Source organism: Scyliorhinus canicula, chromosome 18, assembly GCF_902713615.1.
Source record: "Scyliorhinus canicula chromosome 18, sScyCan1.1, whole genome shotgun sequence".
NCBI classification, from domain to species: domain Eukaryota; kingdom Metazoa; phylum Chordata; class Chondrichthyes; order Carcharhiniformes; family Scyliorhinidae; genus Scyliorhinus; species Scyliorhinus canicula.
In genome coordinates this window covers 62,602,898-62,625,645 of record NC_052163.1, presented here as the reverse complement: position 1 = coordinate 62,625,645, position 22,748 = coordinate 62,602,898, and the positions used below count along the sequence as shown (strand labels likewise).

The 22,748-nt window shown below is 45.6% G+C and overlaps 1 protein-coding gene across 3 annotated transcripts in view; it reads left to right on the top strand.

The window, feature by feature from the left end:
* The window catches only part of spata20 (spermatogenesis associated 20), a 590,771-nt gene that overhangs the window by 236,017 nt on the left and 332,006 nt on the right, over positions 1–22,748 (top strand). For all 3 annotated transcript variants that reach the window (XM_038776992.1, XM_038776994.1, XM_038776993.1), the window contains 2 exons: positions 3,982–4,190; positions 7,603–7,802. In XM_038776992.1, the coding sequence (XP_038632920.1) occupies positions 3,982–4,190; positions 7,603–7,802 (409 nt within the window). The remainder of the gene's footprint in view (positions 1–3,981; positions 4,191–7,602; positions 7,803–22,748) is intronic.

Genomic DNA, 22,748 nt, shown 5'->3' with positions numbered 1-22,748 from the left:
TCAGCCCCCCGACAAAGCCCAAACCCCCCTGAGCACTGGGGCAGCAGCTCTTTGTGCTCCATACTGGAAAATGGAGATGGCTGCTCACTTCCTCAGTTACCCTCAGCATTCATTGCGCTAGCTTCATGTTTTTTAAAAAGAATACTAAATGACGTCTGTGTGATTTCTTCCCGGGAGGCCGATGCATTCAACTTTAATCTCATTAATGAGATGGAAATTAATACAAATTAAGGTTAATGATGAGCTCGCCATATTTGGGCATGATCCAGAACTCTCCATCTGGGGCCTCCAGATCTGCAGCGGGTGCAACACGCAGGCGTCGTTTAGTACTCCTTTTTTAAAAACATGATGCTGACGGTGGTTAAATCATGCCCAGCAATGAGAGTGTTGCCACTGTCTAAAGGCTGATTGCCACTTTTTCTGATACTATTTAATTCTGCGCCGACCCTCCAACTCATTCCTGCAGCACGCACTGATTTAACCAAATGAAGCATCAGAGCAATTTGATATTATAGACTGAAAGGATGGTGCAAAACAGGACAGGAACAGAGGTACCATTTTTCTACTTGGTTCTGTGACTTCTCTGGCATGTAACGAGAACTTGTGAAATTTGTCAGCCCGCTGATTTGCTGATCCACCTTTACTTGAATGCTGGGAGTGTGGAATCAATACACTTCGCCCGCCCTTCGATCATGCAGTGATGGTACTGTTTTCAAATCCTAAATTACACATGAGATAGTGAAGATTGCTGGCTTCTTGTAGATGCATACATGACAAATCTATACTTTGCTACAAGTATTTGGGATATTTTGTTGAATACATGAGGTAGAATCTTAAGGATGGCCCCGATTGGCGCTCACCATCCCAAGAGTCGGCATGTAATGCACTACCGCCGACTCTCGGAAATTCTCTGCCATTTAATGCTCACTTGAGCATTGATGGGCAGTGGGTGTTTTCCATCCACCCTTGGGAGAAAATCCTGGCCCGTGAGTGCTGTGGGCCAGTCAGATTGGCCGACTGCTCTCTAAGCTGGCCAAGCACAATGCTGCAGTGACCCAAAGTACTGCAGTGCTCTGCCTGGGACTAAGTTCCAGGATCATTGGAAAAGTAAGTTCCAGGGGCCACTGGGGTGGGAGGGTAGATGACACCTTGGGAGTTGGGGGCAATCTTGGCATTAGCCAGATGCGGAGGTAGTCCCATACATAGCTCCAAGGTCTTGGCGGGAAAGGTGCCCCAACTCTGAAGTGGCATTCAAATCGACATGCCCTGCCGTCCCTTCCCACGCGAAATGGAGAAAAGTTTATTTCTGTTTTCCACCCTACCCGCACACCCTCCCGCCAGCCTAGAAATTGAGGCTGTGCAGGAAAAGCCCATTAAATGGCCAATAGGTAGCCCCTTAAGGGTTTTATTAGGTGAATATAGATTACCCGCCCGCCCAAAAATTGCGTCTGAGTTTTGATGGGTGGATTCCCAGGGCAATCCCGTTATTTCAATTTTACGCTTTGGGTGTAGAATTATCCCCATGGGACACAGCCTAATGGTGTGAAATTTCACACAAAAGGTAGTACAAATTCAGAACTTTCTTCCTCAAAAGACTGTGGATGCTGCGGACAATTGAGGCTTTCAAGTCTGAGATGACAGATTTTTGTTCGGCAAGCTTATTAAGGAATATGGAAGAAAGTTGGGAAAAGGCACGTGGATATTTAATTGAATGGTGGAGCAGGTCTGAGGGGCAGAATGGTCTCCTCTTGTTCCGAATGTTGCTGTGTTAGAAAGTATTTAACCCTACTTCCCTTGTGATGCATGTGGTTTGTGCATGTGAAGCACAGGATGTTAGCTTGCTTTATTTAAGTCTGGCTTATTCACTAATAATTGGCTTAATTGGTGTTTGCAAATTGTGCTCTGAGGTGTTGTGGCTGGGTTTAATTCAGTGAAGAAGTGCAATCTGGTTGCCAAAAGAAAATTATCAGCAGATCTGTACTTGATATTAGCGGTCTTGGTGTCACAACATTACATGGTCTCACGGTAGCATGGTGGTTAGCATCAATGCTTCACAGCTCCAGGGTCCCAGGTTCGATTCCCGGCTGGGTCACTGTCTCTGTGGAGTCTGCACGTCCTCCCCGTGTGTGCGTGGGTTTCCTCCGGGTGCTCCGGTTTCCTCCCACAGTCCAAAGATGTGCGGGTTAGGTGGATTGGCCATGCTAAATTGCCCGTAGTGTAAGGTTAATGGGGGGATTGTTGGGTTACGGGTATACGGGTTACGTGGGTTTAAGTAGGGTGATCATTGCTCGGCACAACATCGAGGGCCGAAGGGCCTGTTCTGTGCTGTACTGTTCTATGTCTATGTCTATGTCTATGGTGGAGAATTCCAACCATTGTTTTTAAGACTCAGAAACGTTTGTTTAATGCAGGTAAATTGGAAATCCAGATTTAAATTTTAAAAAACCCTTGTAATGTGGGACCGACACAGTAGGTGTTATAACCTGCACAAAACTCAGGAGGTCGGACCAATTAGTTTCCTCGTGAGTCTCGTTGAGTATGAATCTTAGAATTTACAGTGCAGAAGGGGCCATTGGGCACATCGAGTCATCACCTACCCTTGGAAAGAGCACCCTACCTAAGCCCACAGCTTCACCCTATCCCCGTAACCCAGTAGCCCCACCCAACCTTTTTGGACACTAAGGGCAATTTAGCATGGCCAATCTACCTAACCTGCACATCTTTAGACTGTGGGAGAAAACTGGAGCACCCGGAGGAAACCACACTGGGAGAAAGTGCAAACTCCGCTCAGGCAGTGACCCAAGCCGGGAATCGAATCTGGGACCCTGAAGCTGTGAAGCAACTGTGCTAACCACTGTGCTACCGTGCCCCCGATGAGACACACGGCTGTCCCGCTAGGGGGGTGGGGGCCTCATCAGCAGATCCATGGACATTCTATAACACTTCGGCCCAAGTAGGAGCCGAGCAGAGAGGTCCCGATTGGAACCTCTGTACAACGTAGAAATAGTTTCTCATTCAATAAATGACCAGTTTCTTTACACCTCTCTCATGTGGACTCCTCTGTGACCAATCCAAATCTGAAAGAAAAATAGAGAGCTGAAGGTTTTAATTGTGACTCATCGCCAGCAGCCATGGGCTAGCAGAAGCTGCCTTGTTTTCCATGTATTTTTTATGATGAGTCACTGATGGTACTCAGTGTGATGCTACTTGGAATTGCTCATTTGGTGGAGCAGCACACATTTTTAGAGTCAGTGGGGTCGATTTTTGACTTTTTTGCGGCTGACCTGACTGGCTTTGGTTTTTCTTACAATTTTATTGTTGCAAGTTTTAAACTTGAATCTGCTTTTGTTCACTTTTACTTTCCACAATGGAATTAAACTGGGCATTTATGCAGCACTGAGGCGGCACAGGCTGACAATGCCATGAGAGCAGTGCGGGTTCCTCTTTCACAACCCCACAACCCAAGCTCACAATTTCAGTTGCATGGCAGGATAAAGCTTAAAGCTTTGTCAGAAGGAAAGAATAATGATCAAGGCTGCAAAAGCTTAAAAAAACAATTCTGAGGATACGGATGCCTTTTTTTGCCGTGCCAAAGGGGATGATCAGGTGCCTTTGTGAACTCGTGCAATCTGTGCGCCGAAGGTTTTCCCCACGGTGCTATTAGGTAGGCAGTTCCAGAATTTTGACACAGTGACAATGAAGGAATAGCAATTTATGTTTAAATCGGAGATGCAGTGTGATTTGGATGGAAACATGTTGGTGTTCGAATGAGCTTGGTGTCCTTGTCATTCTGAGTGATAGAGATTATGGGTTTGGGCAATGGAGTATGCTGTCAGAGCTGCACACAGAGTACAGTTGGCAGAGCTCTCGAGGCAAGGTGTATACTCTATCCAGTGAAGAAAATCAACCACTGGAAATGCAGATAATATGTTGCACCAAAAGAACTCAACCTAATTTGTGCCTATTCTGTTGTGATTGCAGAGCTAAACCTATTGCTGGGTTTCTGGATGACTATGCCTTTGTTATACGAGGCCTGTTGGACCTGTATGAAGTGTCTTTTGACGAGCAGTGGTTGGAGTGGGCCTTGAAGCTCCAGCAGAAACAGGATAACTTGTTCTGGGATGCCAAAGGATTTGCGTACTTCTCTGATGATGCCCATGATCCATCCGTGTTAATTCGCCTTAAAGAAGGTGAGTGTTCCATAGCTAAAAATGTTACCTCCCTTTACCATGTCTGATGGAATAAATATGTTCACTTCCATGTACCATTGTCTTCCTTCAAGGGAGATGATGGAGCAGTTTGGGGCCTGACAGTCTTTTCTAAACCTTGATCCATTGTTTGCTTATCAGGCACATTGCAGTTAACTCATGGAAAAGCTATTGAAGTGTCCTTCGCTAGATTTTCTAAATTCAACCAGAGGAGAGGAACTTGCATTTATATAGCACAGGACATCTCAAAGTGATTTATATTCAATATAGACATAGTCACTGTTGAATGTTGGAAATGTGGCAGCACAATTGTGCAGAGCAAGCTGCCGCAAACAGTAATCAGATCATGGCCTATTCTGTTTTGATGATGTTAGCAGAGGGGTAACTGATTGCTGAAGCTCCGCTGCTCTTCTGACGTTTTTCTGACTCAGCAGCGCTGAGCCATGACTGTCACCTACCAATATAAATTGACAGGAATGCAATCATGATTCAGTCACTTGGGATACGATGACCACTACTAGAAATTTACTGCACATTCAGCATAAAGTTTGAGACCAATGCACAGAGGAATATATTACGTGATGATGTCCAGCCCCATGAGAATAGTTACAGAAGTTTAAAAGTAGGCATGTTGCTCTGGCCTAAATTGTGATCTGAATTTTAATAATATTTTCTGTAGTTTATTTGGCAGGTTGGCAATTTAGAACTTTTTTTCTAAATTGTGTCTAGGGTTAATCTGCTCAAGTGTTGAGTGATAGTGAGGCTTTGTAAGGGATGCAGAAGAAAGCCACAGTTTTTTTTCCAGTTTAAAGCATCTTAGTTGTCCATTTCCAAGACCTGGGTACCTAAAGATCAATTTTGCTTGTGTATTATTGGCTCATATGGAAGGTTGATTCACTAAATTTCTTCAACCTATTCATAGTAGAGGAGGGGAGCCCATCTGATGTGTTGACCACTATCATCCCTCAAAAAAACACCAGGTTGAAACAAATCACTGAGCCATTTAATCCATTGTTTTTGCGGGCCCTCGCTGTTCATAAATTAGCTGTCATGATTACCTGCACAATCACAGTGACTACACTTCAATACTTGGTTGACTGTGATGTGCTTTAGGGCGTCCTGAGGATGTGTATGACATTATATAAATGCACGTTAGCCCTTCCTTTGCAGTTATAACATACCATTATTTTGAGTCTACTTCACCTGTGTTAAGACTCCAGGTCAAGTGGAGCTGGAATTAACCATGCACTAGCCTAGGGTGTTGTGACAACAGTGACAAGCGACTCCCATTCTCTGCTATTAGTGCAGCACATTAGCAGTTCGTGGATGTGCCCTCTACACAACCTCCTGAGGGTGAGGATCTAGTCATGACTGCAGGCACAGCCTTCACTGGCAGAAGTGCCACTTCAACAGTTGCACCTCAGGAAGAGTTTGACTTGTTTTCCTTCCCCAAGTAAATCAGGACACGCATCGACACTGTGGCTATGTAAAATTAACAGTCTCCGGTTCTTCAGAAGCTGCAGCAGTGGGCAGCATGGTAGCATAGTGGTTAGTGTGAACCCTATGGCTTCACAGCTCCAGGGTCCCAGGTTCGATTCCTGGCTTGGGTGACTTTCTGTTAGGAGTCTGCACGTTCTCCCCGTGTCTGCGTGGGTTGCCTCCGGTGCTCCGGTTTCTTCCCACAAGTCGCGAAAGACCTGCTTGTTAGGCAATTTGGACATTCCAAATTCACCCTCTATGTACCCGAACAGGTTCCCTAATGTGGTGACTATGGAGTGGGACCTGAATCTGGGATTGCCAACAGAACCACTGAGGCTCCCAAGACCTGGAAAGCCATCAGTAGAGATTAACTTGTTGTCACGTACCTTGCAATTTGTCGAAGCTTGCTGTGAGCATACTGACAGCCATGCGACTGGACTTTAATTCATTAGATGTGAAGCTAGCATAAGATAGGTTGTTATATAACTGCAAGCTATTGCCTGAGAAGCTTGATTTTCATTTTGGTCTCAATTTTCTCTTGCTCCTTTCCCTCCACAAACTGCTAATGTGCTGCACTAATAGCAGAGAATGGGAGTCGCTTGTCACTGTTGTCACAACACCCTAGGCTAGTGCATGGTTAATTCCAGCTCCACTTGACCTGGAGTCTCAACACAGGTGAAGTTAGATTTTATTTAAAATACCCAAGGTCCACAGTTGAGCCCAATGAACTATAGTCATCAGGTTTGTACCAAAGTAACCTTTTATTATGTATGGTATTATAATTAAACAGACAGAAAATTATCTAATACCTCTTTCCCAACTCCCCCTTCCTAATTACCCCAACTCTCTACATGCACGAGCATCACACACACACTCACACACAAACAATAGAGAAGGGAAAGAGTGGTGGAAAGGGAAAAAAAATATCTTTGATGCTCTGGGATGCCTTCCAGTTAATATCTTTCTGAAGTCCAGGTTTACGTTTTGGTACCTCTTCCTTTTAGGCTTGAGATGGTTTTCTCTGGAAAGGTTGTCTACCTTCTCTGATAACTCGAGATCATTTCAGGTTCACAGCAAAGGATGTGCCAGGCATTCACTGCCTTCAGAAGGAAAGAGCAGTTCTTTCACTTCAGCCAACAGGAGAGAGAGATCATTTCATTTCCAAGGTCAAAACATTACTGCCAAGTTCTCTCAAAAAGCATCATGCAGGAACCAATCACTGATTGTTGTCAGACAGAACACTGTCCCTGGCCAACCCACCAGTTGCCAGTTAATCAATCAAACTGACTTCCTCCAAAACCAGCTCCTAAGATTCACCCAGTGCCAAGAAGTCTGTCCTCGTCTCTCCAAAAACAAAACTTGGGAACGCAAGTGTTCTGGAAAGTAGGCTCTTCTAACTCAGTTTTTGCTTAAAGGCACATTCCAATTATGGGGCCATCGGCCAAAAATAATAAAAGAAAATAAATTGGAACAAAGGGAATTACAGGTAGGAATCGTACATAAGAACTAGGAGCAGGAGTAGGCCATCTGACCTCTTGAGCCTGCTCCGCCATTCAATGAGATCATGGCTGATCTTTTGTGGACTCAGCTCCACTTTCCGACCCGACCATAACCCTTAATCCCTTTATTTCTCAAAAAACTATCTATCTCTATCTTAAAAATGTTTAATGAAGGAGCCTCAACTGCTTCACTGGGCAAGGAATTCCATAGATTCACAACCCTTTGGGTGAAGAAGTTCCTCTTAAACTCAGTCCTAAATCTACTTCCCCTTATTTTGAGGGTATGTTCCCTAGGCTACGCCCCCTAGACCTACACTGGCCTAACCTTTGTAATTCAGAAATATTTCAATTCAAATATTAGAATGGTAGTTCATGATTTTGAAAAACATGTTTAATTTTTATTATTTGTCAAACAGATCAGGATGGTGCAGAGCCCAGTGGAAACGCAGTGGCTGCTTCCAATCTTGTGCGCCTGGCAAACTTCACCAACCGACCAGACTGGGCTGATAAATCAAGGCAGCTCGTGGCAGCATTTGCGAAACTGCTGAATAGTGTACCCATGGCATTGCCGGAAATGGTTGTTGCTCTGATGGCCCAACATCACACAGTCAAACAGGTATGTTTGGAGATTACAAACTGAAGTTCATAACTGCCAACCGAGTAGAATCAATTACAGGCTAAGATTGTACTGTCAATGGTGTTGAAACTGGTACAAACGGATATTATAGACCAAGGCTGATATTGCTAATGATGCTGAAATTGCTTAGGATGAGGAGTGTATACTAAGGCTGGTACTGTTAATGGTGCGTAAACTGGTAATTATTTTAGCAGGATTCTTTTGATGACTGATGACTGTTGATATTTGACTGTAGCATATTGTGTGTAATTTGAACAGGGCTTGCAAAGGAGAAGTCTTCACGAGGGGGCCCACCTTTCTGTCCATTATTATGACTTTACTGAACTTTTGTTGAATGACCAGTTCCGTGTGAGGAACCTAAGTCGCACCATAGATCCCAACTACTTCTCAAGTTGGCTCTCCTGAGTTCAGTGAGTAAGTTTGCTGCCCAGTGTCACAATGAGCCATTTAAAACAGGACAATCTCAGATTTTGTCCTTGATCTAGTTTGCATTTAGCTGGAGATTAGGCTCTGTGCCTTTAAACAAGTAAGAGTTAAAATCAGCCAGGATTCTGATCGTCATCCAGAGACTGCTACTGTGAAGTTCATGGGTGATAGACAGGTTGAACTTAGCTATGACGTGCACTGTGTGTTGGCATGAAAAGCGATATTTGTCATGTACACCCCATAGTCTGACTCCCAGTCCAGAAGTGCCTTAATTTTAAAAGTCTCATCCTTGTGTTCAAACCTTTCTTTGGCCTCGTTTTATGCCCCTGTTTTTCTAACCTCTCCCAGCTTTGAATCCTCTGAGTTCCTCCACCTCTGTCCTCTTATGCACTCCATACTTATTTTGCCCCACCATTGGGTTGATCGAGTGGTTAGCTGTCTAACCATGAGCTTGAAATTCCTACCCCAAAAACTCGGCCCCTCTAACTCTGCCCCCGTACCTCTCCCACGCCTGTACTTTAAGATCCTCATTAAACCTTACTCTTTCACCCACCATTTATTCATCTTTCTTCCTTCTTTGACTCAGTGTCAGATTTTGTCTGAATATGCTGTGAACCACGTTTGATGATGGTGCTATATGAATACAAGTTGTTGTTGTACTGCTTTTCTTCGGTGGAGGACGATGTTAAATTCCACCTCCACACATCTTGGCAAATTCCCTTTGACAAGTGTATCAAGTGCATTGTGTGTTGGCATGAAAAGCGATATTTGTCATGTACACCCCATAGTCTGACTCCCAGTCCAGAAGTGCCTTAATTTTAAAAGTCTCATCCTTGTGTTCAAACCTTTCTTTGGCCTCGTTTTATGCCCCTGTTTTTCTAACCTCTCCCAGCTTTGAATCTTCTGAGTTCCTCCACCTCTGTCCTCTTATGCACTCCATACTTATTTTGCCCCACCATTGGGTTGATCGAGTGGTTAGCTGTCTAACCCTGAGCTTGAAATTCCTACCCCAAAAACTCGGCCCCTCTAACTCTGCCCCCGTACCTCTCCCACCCCTGTACTTTAAGATCCTCATTAAACCTTACTCTTTCACCCACCATTTATTCATCTTTCTTCCTTCTTTGACTCAGTGTCAGATTTTGCCTGAATATGCTGTGAACCACGTTTGATGATGGTGCTATATGAATACAAGTTGTTGTTGTACTGCTTTTCTTCGGTGGAGGACGATGTTAAATTCCACCTCCACACATCTTGGCAAATTCCCTTTGACAAGTGTATCAAGTGCATTGTGTGTTGGCATGAAAAGCGATATCTGTCATGTACAATTTCCCTCTGGATAATGATTTGTAAAGGTCAGCAGTACAGTCAGCAGTTGCCTGCTTTCTTTCCAGAATGCTATCTTCATTATGCTGATAAGGTGCGTGCTTCCAACTGTTCCCCAGGCAGAATGCCACCGGACATTGTTCCCTTATGAAGTATGGGCAAGAGAATGGGTCTTGTATTCCAGCACTGGGCGTGAACAACACCCAGCGTGCTGCTGATACATCGGAGGTGAGAAGTAATGGTGAATAAAATGAGAAGAGGAGGATGCTCCTGACATTACACAACAGAAAACGGACCGTCAAGTGCTTAGTTCCCTAGGGACTGCAAAGAGTGGCTGACGTTCCCTGATAACATTAATTCAGGTGATGATCAGTTACCTTAAAAATACTGCTGTCTTTTTTCTGTCTAGCTTGTTCAGTGACGGCAATGGAGGTTGGGGAGGAAAAGAAACAGAATTGATTTGTGCCTGCACCAGGAACCCAACGGGTTTCTAACTGCTTAAAAATTAGACAGAAAGTGCTAATCCGCTTAATGCATATGTTCAAATAGTAGGCAGAAATCTATGCTGATTTGTCCTTTGGATGAGATGTTAAACTGAGACTCCGGCCACACACTCAGGTGGACGTAAAGGATTCTGTGGCATTATTTCAAAGATGAACAGGGGCGTTCTCCCTGGTGTTTTGGGCAATGTTTATCCCTCAACCAATCTCACTAAGAGACAGATGATCTGCTCATTTATCTCATAATGGGAGCTTACTGTATGTAAATTATGTACTGTATTTCCCAGATTACAACGCTCTCCAAAAAGTACTCCAATGGTTGTTGGCATATCCTGATGTTGAGAAAGGTGCTAGATAAATGCAATACATTAACAGGTTGGCTCAGACCCCGAACAGAATAATCATATTTATATCTTAGACACCAAGTTCTTTATAAATATCTGCATGCCCCCAGTTTCCTCCCTTCCATCATGTTGACCCAGAGCACTAGCCATCCTCTATTAATTTAACAAAAGAACCATTCTTTACATTAGCCTAGATAGTGAATATTTATATGATATTTCTCCACCGGGACCATTGCAATTGAACTTGATTCTGTCCTAATCCAAGATCCACACGTGTGGTTTGTAAAGAGATTATGGGGTAGTAAAGAGGATTGAGAACTCTAGGTGATCTATCACACACTGCTCCAAGCTTTGAAATCCAATGGTACCTGCTAATCTGCTGCTACGCATTGAATGTCTCTCCTGGTCCATACTTTAATTTAACTTGCTCAATTGTTTTTATATGTTTCTGAGAAAGGGTAATATATTCTGCCATTTGTTAATACCAATTGGTGTGAATATAATGGGCAGCATGGTGGCGCAGTGCTTAGCATTGCTGCCTCACGGCACCGAGGACCATGGTTCGATCCCGGCCCCGGGTCACTGTCCGTGTGGAGTTTGCGCATTCTCCATGTCTGCGTGGGTCTCACCCCCACAACCCAAAGATGTGCAGGATAGTTGGATTGGTCACGTTAAATTGCCCCTTAATTTTTTTAAAGAGTGAATATAGAGCAGCTATTGCTACTTCATTTCCTTGCTGAGTTTTCCACCAGTATTAGCAATTGGAATAATAGAGTCACCCCATCAGTTATGACATTGGAGTGACAATTGTATAATTGTGTGTTTAGATCCCAATGTAGCAAGTTGTCAAACTGAATGTAATAATTCTGGTAATCTGTGGTCTAGCAACAAGAATAAAAGTTGTTGTAGGTTGTTGTGGTTGTCTAAGAGGTTCAGAGGCATAGAGGTCTGAACACTAACTATTGTAGAACATAACTATGAACAGATCTACCAAACAGTAAGCTTCTACCGTCCTAGCCATGAGCTGTCTCCATTCAGACTACTACTATTCATGTGACTCCCTTTACATCATCATTGTTTTCAGTCCCACATCAACCCTTTCAGTCCTGAACACCTTAATACTACAAAAGTAATGCAAGGAAGTTGTTAGATTGTTGTAAAAGCCCAACAGGTTCTTGATTGAAGACACAATATTTAGGAGGAGAGTAGGCCATGTTGGTGATGGAGGATGTGGTATTTGGGAAGAGGGCTGGAGGCAATGTTGGTGATTGAGGGAAACTGTACTTTGGAGGAGGTTGTATGTGCTGATGACAGAGGCTGTTTTGGTGATGGATTGTATTGGGAGGAGGGAATGCTATGTTTGTGACCAAGGAACCTTGTTTGAATAAATGTGTAAGATGCATGTCTGAGTGCAGTAACTCTTAATTGAAACGCGTACTGCTTGGTGCTCTATGTGCATAGTTTGATTTGCACATAGTGTCCTTAAGATGTCTCTGCCAGTTTGTTTGATGTTATACTGAGCTGTCCAAACATGGGAGGATCCCTGGGCCTATTCCTGGTTTCTGCTGAGTTGACCTGAGACTCTCAGCATAGGAAGGAAGATGGTGGAGTCAGAATGGGTTGCAACTGTTGGCTACTGTTCAATTGTTCAATGACTTCTGCCACAATGTTTGTGTGTGTGTGGTTATTTTTTATTTCTTTGTTTATCAATTGACGATAGAGTTTGAGTGGTTCACTGCTGGCTACACTCATTGTAAAGGATGACATATGAAGAATGGGCACTTGGACAAGGTGCTAGAAAGCACGAGGCTCCAGTAATCATCACCCTCCCCAAGAGACAGCACGTTGTTAGCAACAATGGGCATAATCGAATGGCCTCATTGTTCCCGACTCCGTGATGCAATGAGGCCATTAAATCTCTTGCGAGATTTGCGATGCTCTGAACGCCTCACAAGATCTATCGCAAGACATCGTGGCCTGTATAGCGCCCTCGCTGGATGGGATCCAGATTTACATATTTAAGTGAGTGGTTAGGCTCATTTAAATATGCCTGTGTCCGATGGTCCAAAGGCCCAGGTCTAACGCCCGCGCCTGGGAGACCTCACCATGGCACCGTTTAGCACTGGTCCACACAAATTGGTCCAGGTATAACGGCACCTGGTGGAAGAGGGGTTCCCAGGCTGTTGGAGGCCCTAGGGTGGTTGTGCTCTGGGCAGGGTGGTTCCCTTGCACTCCCACTGCCACCTGGTCACCTTGGCACTGCCACCCAGGCACTACCAGGATGCTTGAGTGGCCCTACCAGGCTAGCAGGGGCACTGCCAGGTTGCTAGGCTGGCTCTGCCAGGGTACCAGCTTGCCTGTGCTCGGGATCAGGCCCCGGGGGTGCCTTGCCCTTATGTGGTGGGGTGAGTGGGGGGCTCGAGGACCCCCTAATAGGTAAGTTGGACGGGGTCCGGAGGCCGCGGTGGGAAGTCCGAAGGGGCTCAAGAGATCGGGGCGGTATTTAAAAATGACGGGGCGTTCCTCGCCATGGCGAAAAGAAAACAGAGTCCCGTTTGATAATGGGGTTGTTCTCAGCGGTGCAAAGAAATGTCCCACTACACGTGCCCTAAACGGACTCTGTTTTTTGGGCATTAAATTGTGCCCAATGTTTAATTTTTAAGTTGAATAAATATTTGTCTGTTAAATAAGATCAACAGGGTTTCAATATTATGTAGGTTTGGTATGAACCTTGGTGCTTAGAAATCTGAGCGGACCTGTCATTGAAAGGTCAGACTATTGGGTTCATTTATATATATTTTTAATGAAATTTTACATGCCCTAAGAGGTGGGTAAGAGGTTTCGTGATTTTGGGGGAAAACATAAAGTAGAACAATCTGGGCTGTTGCCTCGTGACAATGAGGATGCAGGGAAAGGCAGGGGAGAGTTCAGTATCTGGCCGAGAATGAAGACAAGGATCTTTAGCTTGAGAAAGAACTACTACAAGGCCTCTGGGAGACTGAGTTTAGGGAACTCCTGTTTGCTCTGCAATTGAAGCAATAGCAAATTTAGAGTGATTTTGGCTGTTTTGGGGGACAGATAAAAGTTGGATGAGAAGCATCAAATGAATTTACCAGAATAAAACCATTTGCATGTCTGCCAGTGTCAAGTTGGTGGTAACTCTTCACTGGTTTATGTGTCTTTAAAGATGTTGCTGGGTGAAGGACTATTGGGAAATTGAATCACTTTCTTGTGTTTTCATTGAGATCTTTCCAACCTTTTTGTTTGGTGTAAGATAGTTCATTTTTCTTGTTTAATAAACACGTGTCTCTTTGTATTAAAAGTTCACCACCAGGGGAATTTGTTCAGTAACTTTCCTCCCTGATTTCTAAAACAAAATCCATCAGGCCAGGTTCCACTCTGGGTTCTGATTTGTTCAGCATTCAACTGGGAAATCAACAGTAAATGTCCAAAAATAAGTGATTTTGTTATATCACGACTCATGTGGTATCTGGTTGTATCAGCATTACGATCCCAGACCAGACCTAACAGTGGCTTGGATATTGGACCAAAACCCTAATATTTTAGTTTATTTTATAAGACTGCGGAAAGAACACTTCGCTCCAAGAGCATTTGCACAAAGAAATAGTAATTTTGTATTTTTAAACAATTATTAACACAATATTAAACTCTTTAACATCATACCCAAAAGTAGCTTAAACAATACTGTTAAATACAGTTAATACAATACCCTTAATTACTATCTCTATTTCCAATTAAACAACAAGAAAGGAAAAACATACAGCTCTCGATCCATCCTGCGAAACTTGCTCTCCAGAACAGATTTTGGCTCTTGTTAGAACCCCTGCAGATTCTGACTTAAAAAAATTGTTTTCGCTGATTCAATTAAGTTTCTTCCTTGTCCTCAGACAAGTCTCAACTGTTTTAAATACTATTAATATTTTTTATTTACTATCCTACTGTGAGAGCAAAAGACTTTACTTGTGATCGAAACAGTAGCCAGATCAAAAAATCACTCAAAAGCTTTCTCAAAATTTCTGAATACCTTAGCTCCACCTAGCAATGACATCATTGCCCCAAGCTGAAATCACATTAACCCCTCAAAGACTTCCCCCTAGCCAAACAACAGTTCATTAACCCAGGCTTTTCACTGGTCAATTTCATCGTTGGCTCCTAAAAGCTTTCTGCTCTTGCAAAACAAGATTCTTTTGGAAGCATAGCAGTCAAACACATTCTAACCCAGGCTTTTAACCCTTAAATCGTCAATGTTTATGATCCAATATATCTAAAATCCTGCATTCATCACACAGAGCAATGCTGTGTTATACTTTTCTATGCTATGGGAAATTGTTTCCAATGGTTGAAGAGCTGATAACTAGGGGTACAGGTGTAAAATAATTTGCAAAGAACCCAGAGGGGATCTGAGACAGAACTTATTTTTGTTTTAAACATTTTATTAAGGCATTTATGGTTTTATAAACAATACAGATACAAATTTAAACATAGTTCAGTGCGTAACCTATCCGTCCATCTCCCACTGTTCCCGCCTACTCTAAACACAAAATAGCCTAACTCCCCTCTACCCTACTCTCCCCCACTTATTGAATCTGCTGACAGTTTAGTTTCCTCCGAAGAAGTCAATAAACGGCTGCCAGCTCCGAATGAACCCGAACGTTGATCCTGTCATGTAAGAGTCCCTTTAAGAAATGTGTGTTTCTCAAATGGCAGTAGTGATGTCAGAGTGTGGGTGGAGCTGGGATGTCTTTCACTTTCATTTTGAGCTGAAAAGCTGCTTTGTGGCTCTGTTTAGTTTTGTTTTAGATTTGGAGACACTGCAGTCACAGCAAGATGTGTACGAATCTCTGCAAGCTAAAGAATGTTCATTTGGTGATTTCAAAGTGGTAACTGCTCTCAATAGAGAATTTAAACCTGCTGTCCTGTAAAAAGTTTTTTTGTCTTATGAATGTCTGATGGAGTACTGTATTCTTTGGGGGAGGGGTGTATTTAAATTGATGGTTGCTAAGATGTTCACTGTATGTTTCTAAAATGTTAACTGGGTTCATAAAATAAACATTGTTTTTGTTTAAAAATACTCTTAGTTATCTTTTGCATCACTAAGGCAAATGGAATTTGAAGGCAAATGGAATTTTGTCCTTCATTGCTAGAGGGATGGAGTTTAAGACTAGGGAGGTTATGTTGCAATTGTATAAGGTGTTAGTGCGGCCACACCTGGAGTATTGTGTTCAGTTTTGGTCTCCTTACTTGAGAAAGGACGTACTGGCGCTGGAGGGTGTGCAGAGGAGATTCACTAGGTTAATCCCAGAGCTGAAGGGGTTGGATTATGAGGAGAGGTTGAGTAGACTGGGACTGTACTCGTTGGAATTTAGAAGGGTGAGGGGGAATCTTATAGAAACATTTAAAATTATGAAGGGAATAGATAGGATAGATGCGGGCAGGTTGTTTCCACTGGCGGGTGACAGCAGAACTAGGGGACATAGCCTCAAAATAAGGGGAAGTAGATTTAGGACTGAGTTTAGGAGGAACTTCTTCACCCAAAGGGTTGTGAATCTATGGAATTCCTTGCCCAGTGTAGCAGTTGAGGCTCCTTCATTACATGTTTTTAAGGTAAAGATAGATAGTTTTTTGAAAAATAAAGGGATTAAGGGTTATGGTGTTTGGGCCGGAAAGTGGAGCTGAGTCCACAAAAGATCAGCCATGATCTAATTGAATGGTGGAGCAGGCTTGAGGGGCCAGATGGCCTACTCCTGCTCCTAGTTCTTATGTTCTTATCACACCTGTAAAGTGGGACCTTGTTTTCCCCATAACCAAAATCTATTTAAAGTTGTGGGTCAGGTTAACTCCATGATACACTTTGGGGTTCTCTAAACCCTGGACCATAACAATCCCTCAGGGCGAACTTAATTTTCTCAAGCCTAAGAAACCCAGCCATGTCGCTAACCCAAACCCCTGATTTCGGGGTCTTTGAGCCCCTCCATGCTAGCAATATCCATCTCCGGGCTACCAAGGAGGCAAAGGCCAAAACGTCAGCCTCTCTCGCTCCCTGGAGTCCCGTATCTTCTCACACTCCAAAAATCGCCACCTCTGGACTTGGTGCCACCCTCGTTTTTAGCACTGTGGACGTGACACGTGCAAATCCCTGCCAGTATCTTCTAAGCTTCGGGCATGCCGAAAAGATGTGGACATCGTTTATAGGCCCTCCCGCGCACCTCACAGACCTGTCCTCCACCCCAAAGAACTTGCTCATCTGGGTCACCATCATGTGTTCCCGGTGAAACACCTTGAATTGTATCAGGCTGAGCCTGGCACATGATGAGGACGTGTTGACTCTGCTCAGAGCATCCTCCCACAGACCCACCTCTACCTCCCCTCCCAGCTCATCTTCCCATTTGCGCTTATGCTCACCTATCTGCGTTTCCTCCCATTCCATAAGTTGTTTATGGATTTCCAATACCTTCTCCTCCCCACCTCCGTTCTGGAAACTACCTTGTCTGTGTCCCGTGTGGCGGAAGGAGCGGAAAGATCAAAACGTGCCTTCACACAAAATCCCTTATCTGCAAATATCAAAACCCATTTCCTCCCGGCAATTCAAATTCCTCCTCCACATCCTCTAAACATGGACAGCTCCCATTAATAAATCCCCCAGCCTCTCAATCCCTGCTCTCTGCCACCTCCAAATCCCCCATCCAGCCTCCCTGGGGCAAACCGATGGTTGCCACAAATTGGAGCCCACACCGACGCTCTCTCCACTCCCATATGCTTCCGTCACTGCCCCCAAACTCTCAGAGCCACCTCTACCACTGGGCCTGTGGAGTACCAGGCCGGCGAGAACGGCAGAGCAGCCATTACCAATGCCCTCAAACTTGTGCCCTTACAGGAGGCTGCTCCCACACCGACCCCACCTCCACTACCCACTTCCTAATGATGGCTATATTTGGCGGCCAGCAATAGTTCCTAAAGTTCGGCAGTGCCAACCCACCCTCCATATGGCTCCGCTCTAACAGCACTTTCTTTACTCGCAAGGTTTTAGCCGCCCACACGAAACCAGATATCACCCTATTCACCCACTTAAAAAAGGCCTTTCGTATAAAAATATGGAGGCACTGGAAAACAAACAGAAATCTCGGGAGGACCATCATTTTTACGGTCTTTATCCTCCCCGCCAGTGATAACGGGAGCATGTCCCACCTCCGAAAGCCCTCCTTCTTAGTTCGACTAACCGGGTCAAGTTTAATTTCTGTAACTGCTCCCATCCCCATGCCACCTGAATTCCCAAGTAATGAAAACTCGCTCCCACCACTTTAAATGGCAGCTCCCCATCTTCCTCTCCTGCCCCCTCGCCTGGATCACAAAAACCTCACCTTTACCCATATTCAATTTGTACCCCGAGGACCGGCCAAATTTCCCTAAGATTCGCATAATCTCCCCCATCCCCCCTAACAGGTCAGAGATATATAGTAGTAAGTCGTCTGCAAATAACGAGACCCCGCGTTCCAACCCCACCCCCCTTCCCGGACTAGTCCCTTCCAGTCCTCTAAAGCTCTCAGCGCCATCACCAATGGCTCAAGAGCCAATGCAAACATCCGCACACTTGCCACTGGTGCCTGGTACAGCAACTGAACCCAGTCAATAAAGCCCTGTCCAAACCCAAACCGTCCCCTGCCCCACCACCGGATAACAGACCAAACTCCATCTGCAGCTCCTGCCGCTCCTTCAACAATCCCACCTCCAGGACTTCAGAATACCTTCCCCCTTATCATTTATCTCCAAATAGTTCTGAATGGCCTCCCTCACCTGCCAGCACACCTCCTCATCTGCTAACAATCCTATATCCAATCACCATTTCTGGGGCTGACCCCCCCCCCCCCCCCCTCCTTACTCACCCGTAAATCCGCACAGTGTGGGGCATGGTCTGACAGGACAATTGTCGAATACTCAGCATCCACCAATCCTGCCAGTAAAGCCCTGTTCAAAATGAAAATATCAATCCGGGAGTACACTTTGTGAACATGGGAAAACAAAGAAAGCTCCTTCGCTCTTGGTCTACCCCTCCATCTGTTCCATAAACCTTTTAGCTCATTCACTGCGGCTGGCATCCTCCCTGTCCTTGAACTCAACCGATCCAACCTCGGATCAGTGACCGTATTCCAATCAAATACCCCATAAGTCAGGGGAGAAGCTCCCAAAAGTCCACTATGAGCGGGAGTTACCAAATAACTCTCACTCCATGGCCGCCACCGGAAGTCGACAGAACATATTGTTAACGTGAGTGGTTAGAATTTGGAATTAGTAGTAGAAGCAATTTCTTCAGTAGCTTTCAGAAGGGAAATGCATAAGAACATAAGAACTAGGAGCAGGAGTAGGCCATCTGGCCCCTTGAGCCTGCTCCGCTATTCAATGAGATCATGGCTAATCTTTTCTGGACTCAGCTCCACTTTCCGGCATGAACATCATAACCCTTAATCCCTTTATTCTTCAAAAAACTATCTACATTTATCTTAAAAACATTTCATTAAGGAGCCTCAACTGCTTCACTGGGCAAGGAATTCCATAGATTCACAAACCTTTGGGTGAAGAAGTTCCTCCTAAACTCAGTCCTAAATCTACTTCCCCTTATTTTGAGGCTATGTTCCCTAGTTCTGCTTTCACCTGCCAGTTGAAACAACCTACCCGCATCTATCCTATCTATTCCCTTCATAATTTTCTATGTTTCTATAAGATCCCCCCTCATCCCTCTAAATTCCAACGAGTGCAGTCCCAGTCTACTCAACCTCTCCTCTTAATCCAACCCCTTCAGCTCTGGAATAATCTAGTGAATCTCCTCTGCACACCCTCCAGCGCCCGTACGTCCTTTCTCAGGTAAGAAGACCAAAACTGAACACAATGATCCAGGTATGGCCTCACTTACGCCTTGTACAATTGCAGCATAACCTCCCTCGTCTTAAACTCCATCCCTCTAGCAATGACGGACAAAATTCCATTCGCCTTCTTAATCACCTATTGCAGCTGTAAATCAACTTTTTGCGACTCATGAACTAGCACACCCAGGTCTCTCTGCACAGCAGCATGTTTTAATATTTTATCATTTAAATAATAATCCCTTTTGCTGTTATTCCTTCCAAAATGGATAACCTCACTGTGGTGAACGTATTGCAGTAACCATTCACCATATATGTAACTGTACCACGCTGTTGCCCATGAGGGCTCCACCTATGGACCATTGTAAGGTATTACCTGTGATGTATCATATTGGTGCCTTTGTGGGCTCCGCCCCTGGCTCCTCCCCTTGAGGGGAGGTATAAAGAGAAGTAGCTCTGTAGGCGGCTCTCAGTAGCAGAGCAGTCGCTGGCAGGCACTGTTCTAGTCGATTAAAGCCACAGTTTACATCTACACTCTGTTTTGCGTGAATTGATGGCCGCATCAATTTAATCGACTACAACATCACTATGGAATCTGCCCTCAAACCTGACCGACTGGAACTCGATCCACAGGCAGCGGAGGCCAAAGGGATTTTTTCGCACTGGCTCCGTTGTTTCGTGGCCTACTTCGCCGCCTCCTCCTCGCCCTCCATCTCCGACGATCAGAAGCTGAGCCTCCGCCAAGTCCGGGTGAGCCATCGAAACTCTGTACAACTCGAGGAAGCTTCCACCTACGCTGTCGCCCTCGCGATGCTGAAGCATCTATACGTAAGACCCGTGAATGATGTGTACGCGCGGCATCTCCTCACTACTCGCTGCCAACGCTCTGGGGAATCGCTGGAGGAGTAACTACGCAACCTCAAAGTCCTTGCGCGAAGTTGCCAGGCTGCTACAGCCACTCAAGATATGGACCTCGCAGTTCGGGATGCCTACGTGGCTCGAGTCAGGTCCAACTACGTGAGACAGCGCCCACTCGGGAAGGGTGCCCTGGACCTGGAAGAGATGGTAAAGCTCACCTCCTCCCTAAAAGTAGCGTTCCAAAGCCTCAATGCGTTCCCGTCTGATCATGCAACCCCCTCGTGAACCCCCAACCAAAGAGTACCCCAGGCCTGTGCCGCGCAGCTGCCCGCCCAACACGGGGGGGTTACCCTGCTATTTCTGCGGGCAGGATCAGCATTCCAGGCAGCGCTGCCCGGACAGGAACGCGAACTGCAACTCCTGCGGGGGAAAAAGGACATTTTGCTTAGGTTTGCCTGGCCAAGTCCAAACCCTCATAATCGCAGGCCTGACCCGCAGACTCACAGGCCCGCAGATCCTGCAGTGTCGCAGCTTGCCTGCTGGCTCCACCCCCGGACCCGTCATCGGCCTCGTGCTGTCCGTGGGGGCAGCCATGTTCAAGCCCGCACAACAGGTGCGACTCACGGGGGCCGACATTTTGGCCATCCTCGCCCACGCGGCCCGCCACGTGCGACTTGTGGGGGCGGCCGTCTTGGACGCCACCTTCCTCGCCGCCCGACACGTGCGACCGACGGGGGCCGCCATCTTGGCTGCCATCTGCAACGCCGCCCGACATGTGCGACCAACGGGGGCAGGCACCTTGGGACTACCCCAGCACCTCCTACCACGCCGGCTACCCGCAACTCAGCGTGGTCACCCTTGACCAGTTGCGACCCAAACACCTCCGGAGCTCCATGATGACCGTCCGGGTAAATGGACACAAAACACCTTGCCTGTTCGACTCTGGGAGCACGGAGAGCTTTATTCATCCGGACATGGTAAGGCGCTGCTCGGTCCCAATCTTCCCGGTGCACCAAACTATCTCCCTCGCTTTTGGGTCACACTCGGTGCGGATCCAGGGGTGCACTACTGCAACCCTAGCAATACAGGGCGCCCGAGTACCCAGATTTTAAACTATATGTACTCCCCGACCACTGCGCTCCTCTCCTGTTGGGATTGGATTTCCAGTGTAACCTCAAGAGCCTAACTCTGAAATTCGGCAGGCCCCTGCCCCACTCACCGTATGTAGCCTCGCGACACTAAAGGTCGACCCTCCCCCACTCTTCGCAAATCTCACCGCCGACGGTAAGCCAGTCGCCAACAGAAGCCAGCGGTATAGCATTCAGAACAGGACTTTTATCAGGTCCGAGATCCAGCGACTCTTGCGGGAGGGGATCATCGAGGCCAGCAGCAGGCCCTGGAGAGCCCAGGTGGTGGTCGTCAGGACCAGGGAAAAGAACCGGATGGTTGTAGATTACAGCCAAACCATAAACCGGTACACGCACCTCGATGCGTTCCCCCTTCCCCGGATCGCAGACATGGTTAACCAGATCGCACACTACCGGGTGTTCTCCACGGTGGATCTGAAGGCTGCGTACCACCAGCTCCCAATCCGCCCGGAGGACCGCCACTACACGGCCTTTGAGGCGGACGGCCACCTCTTCCACTTCCTCTGGGTCTCCTTCGGGGAGGTATAAAGAGCAATAGCTCTGAAGGTGGCTCTCTGTCCCTGTTTTACTGCCTTTCAACTTCCTGCATTGGTTCCCATCCCCCTGCCACATTAGTTTAAAACCTCCCCTCGGACAGGATAAATACATGAAAGAGAAAAATATTGCAGAGATAAGGGGTTGTAGAACTGCCTGATTATTCTTTGAATGAGCTAGATGGGCTGAATGACTGAATACTATAGTATTCCGTGATTCTATAACACATCTTTAATAGTGCAGAAGTTAACTTCTGGAATGTTTTGCAGTTGTATATGGGACAAAAAGCGGAAGATGAATATGAATGTGAAATTGTGTAGCTTGAACCTTACAATAATGGCTGTTAATGTATCTGTGCTCCTTGTGACACATTACCTCCTGATGTGGCTTATCTGTTCTCAATTGAAATATAAATAATGTACAGTGCAAAGCTCCTCCTATTGTTCTAAATTAATATGAAGGCAGTAAATTTTTGTCTTTATGTATACTGGGCTTGCAATTCCAGGAGGATCTGAGGGTTCAAAGCATGCAGTTCCATTATCTTTGAAATGGTGCCAATTAAAATTTTTAAAAATATATTCATTTACGGGATGTTACAGCAGGTTGCAGTCGCTGTAACAGGCCAGCATTTGTTGCCTGTTCTTATTTTGTTACCACTGGAGTCTTAAAAATATTACCAACAGTGGAGATTTCCCTATCGGAGCAGCTGGGATAATTCCAGATGCCTGCTTCTGATGTGTTCGTGCGCATGGGGTCCGTCTGCCCATCCCGCCCAATGGTGGAAACAACCCTTGTGGGAACTACAGTTTCTGTTGGCAGTGGATGCTCTGAGTTCCCTGTTGGAGGAGATGGGCCTGGACAATGATTTTACGGCCAGTATATTTTAGCATTTATTCACTGTAGGGGAATTGTCACA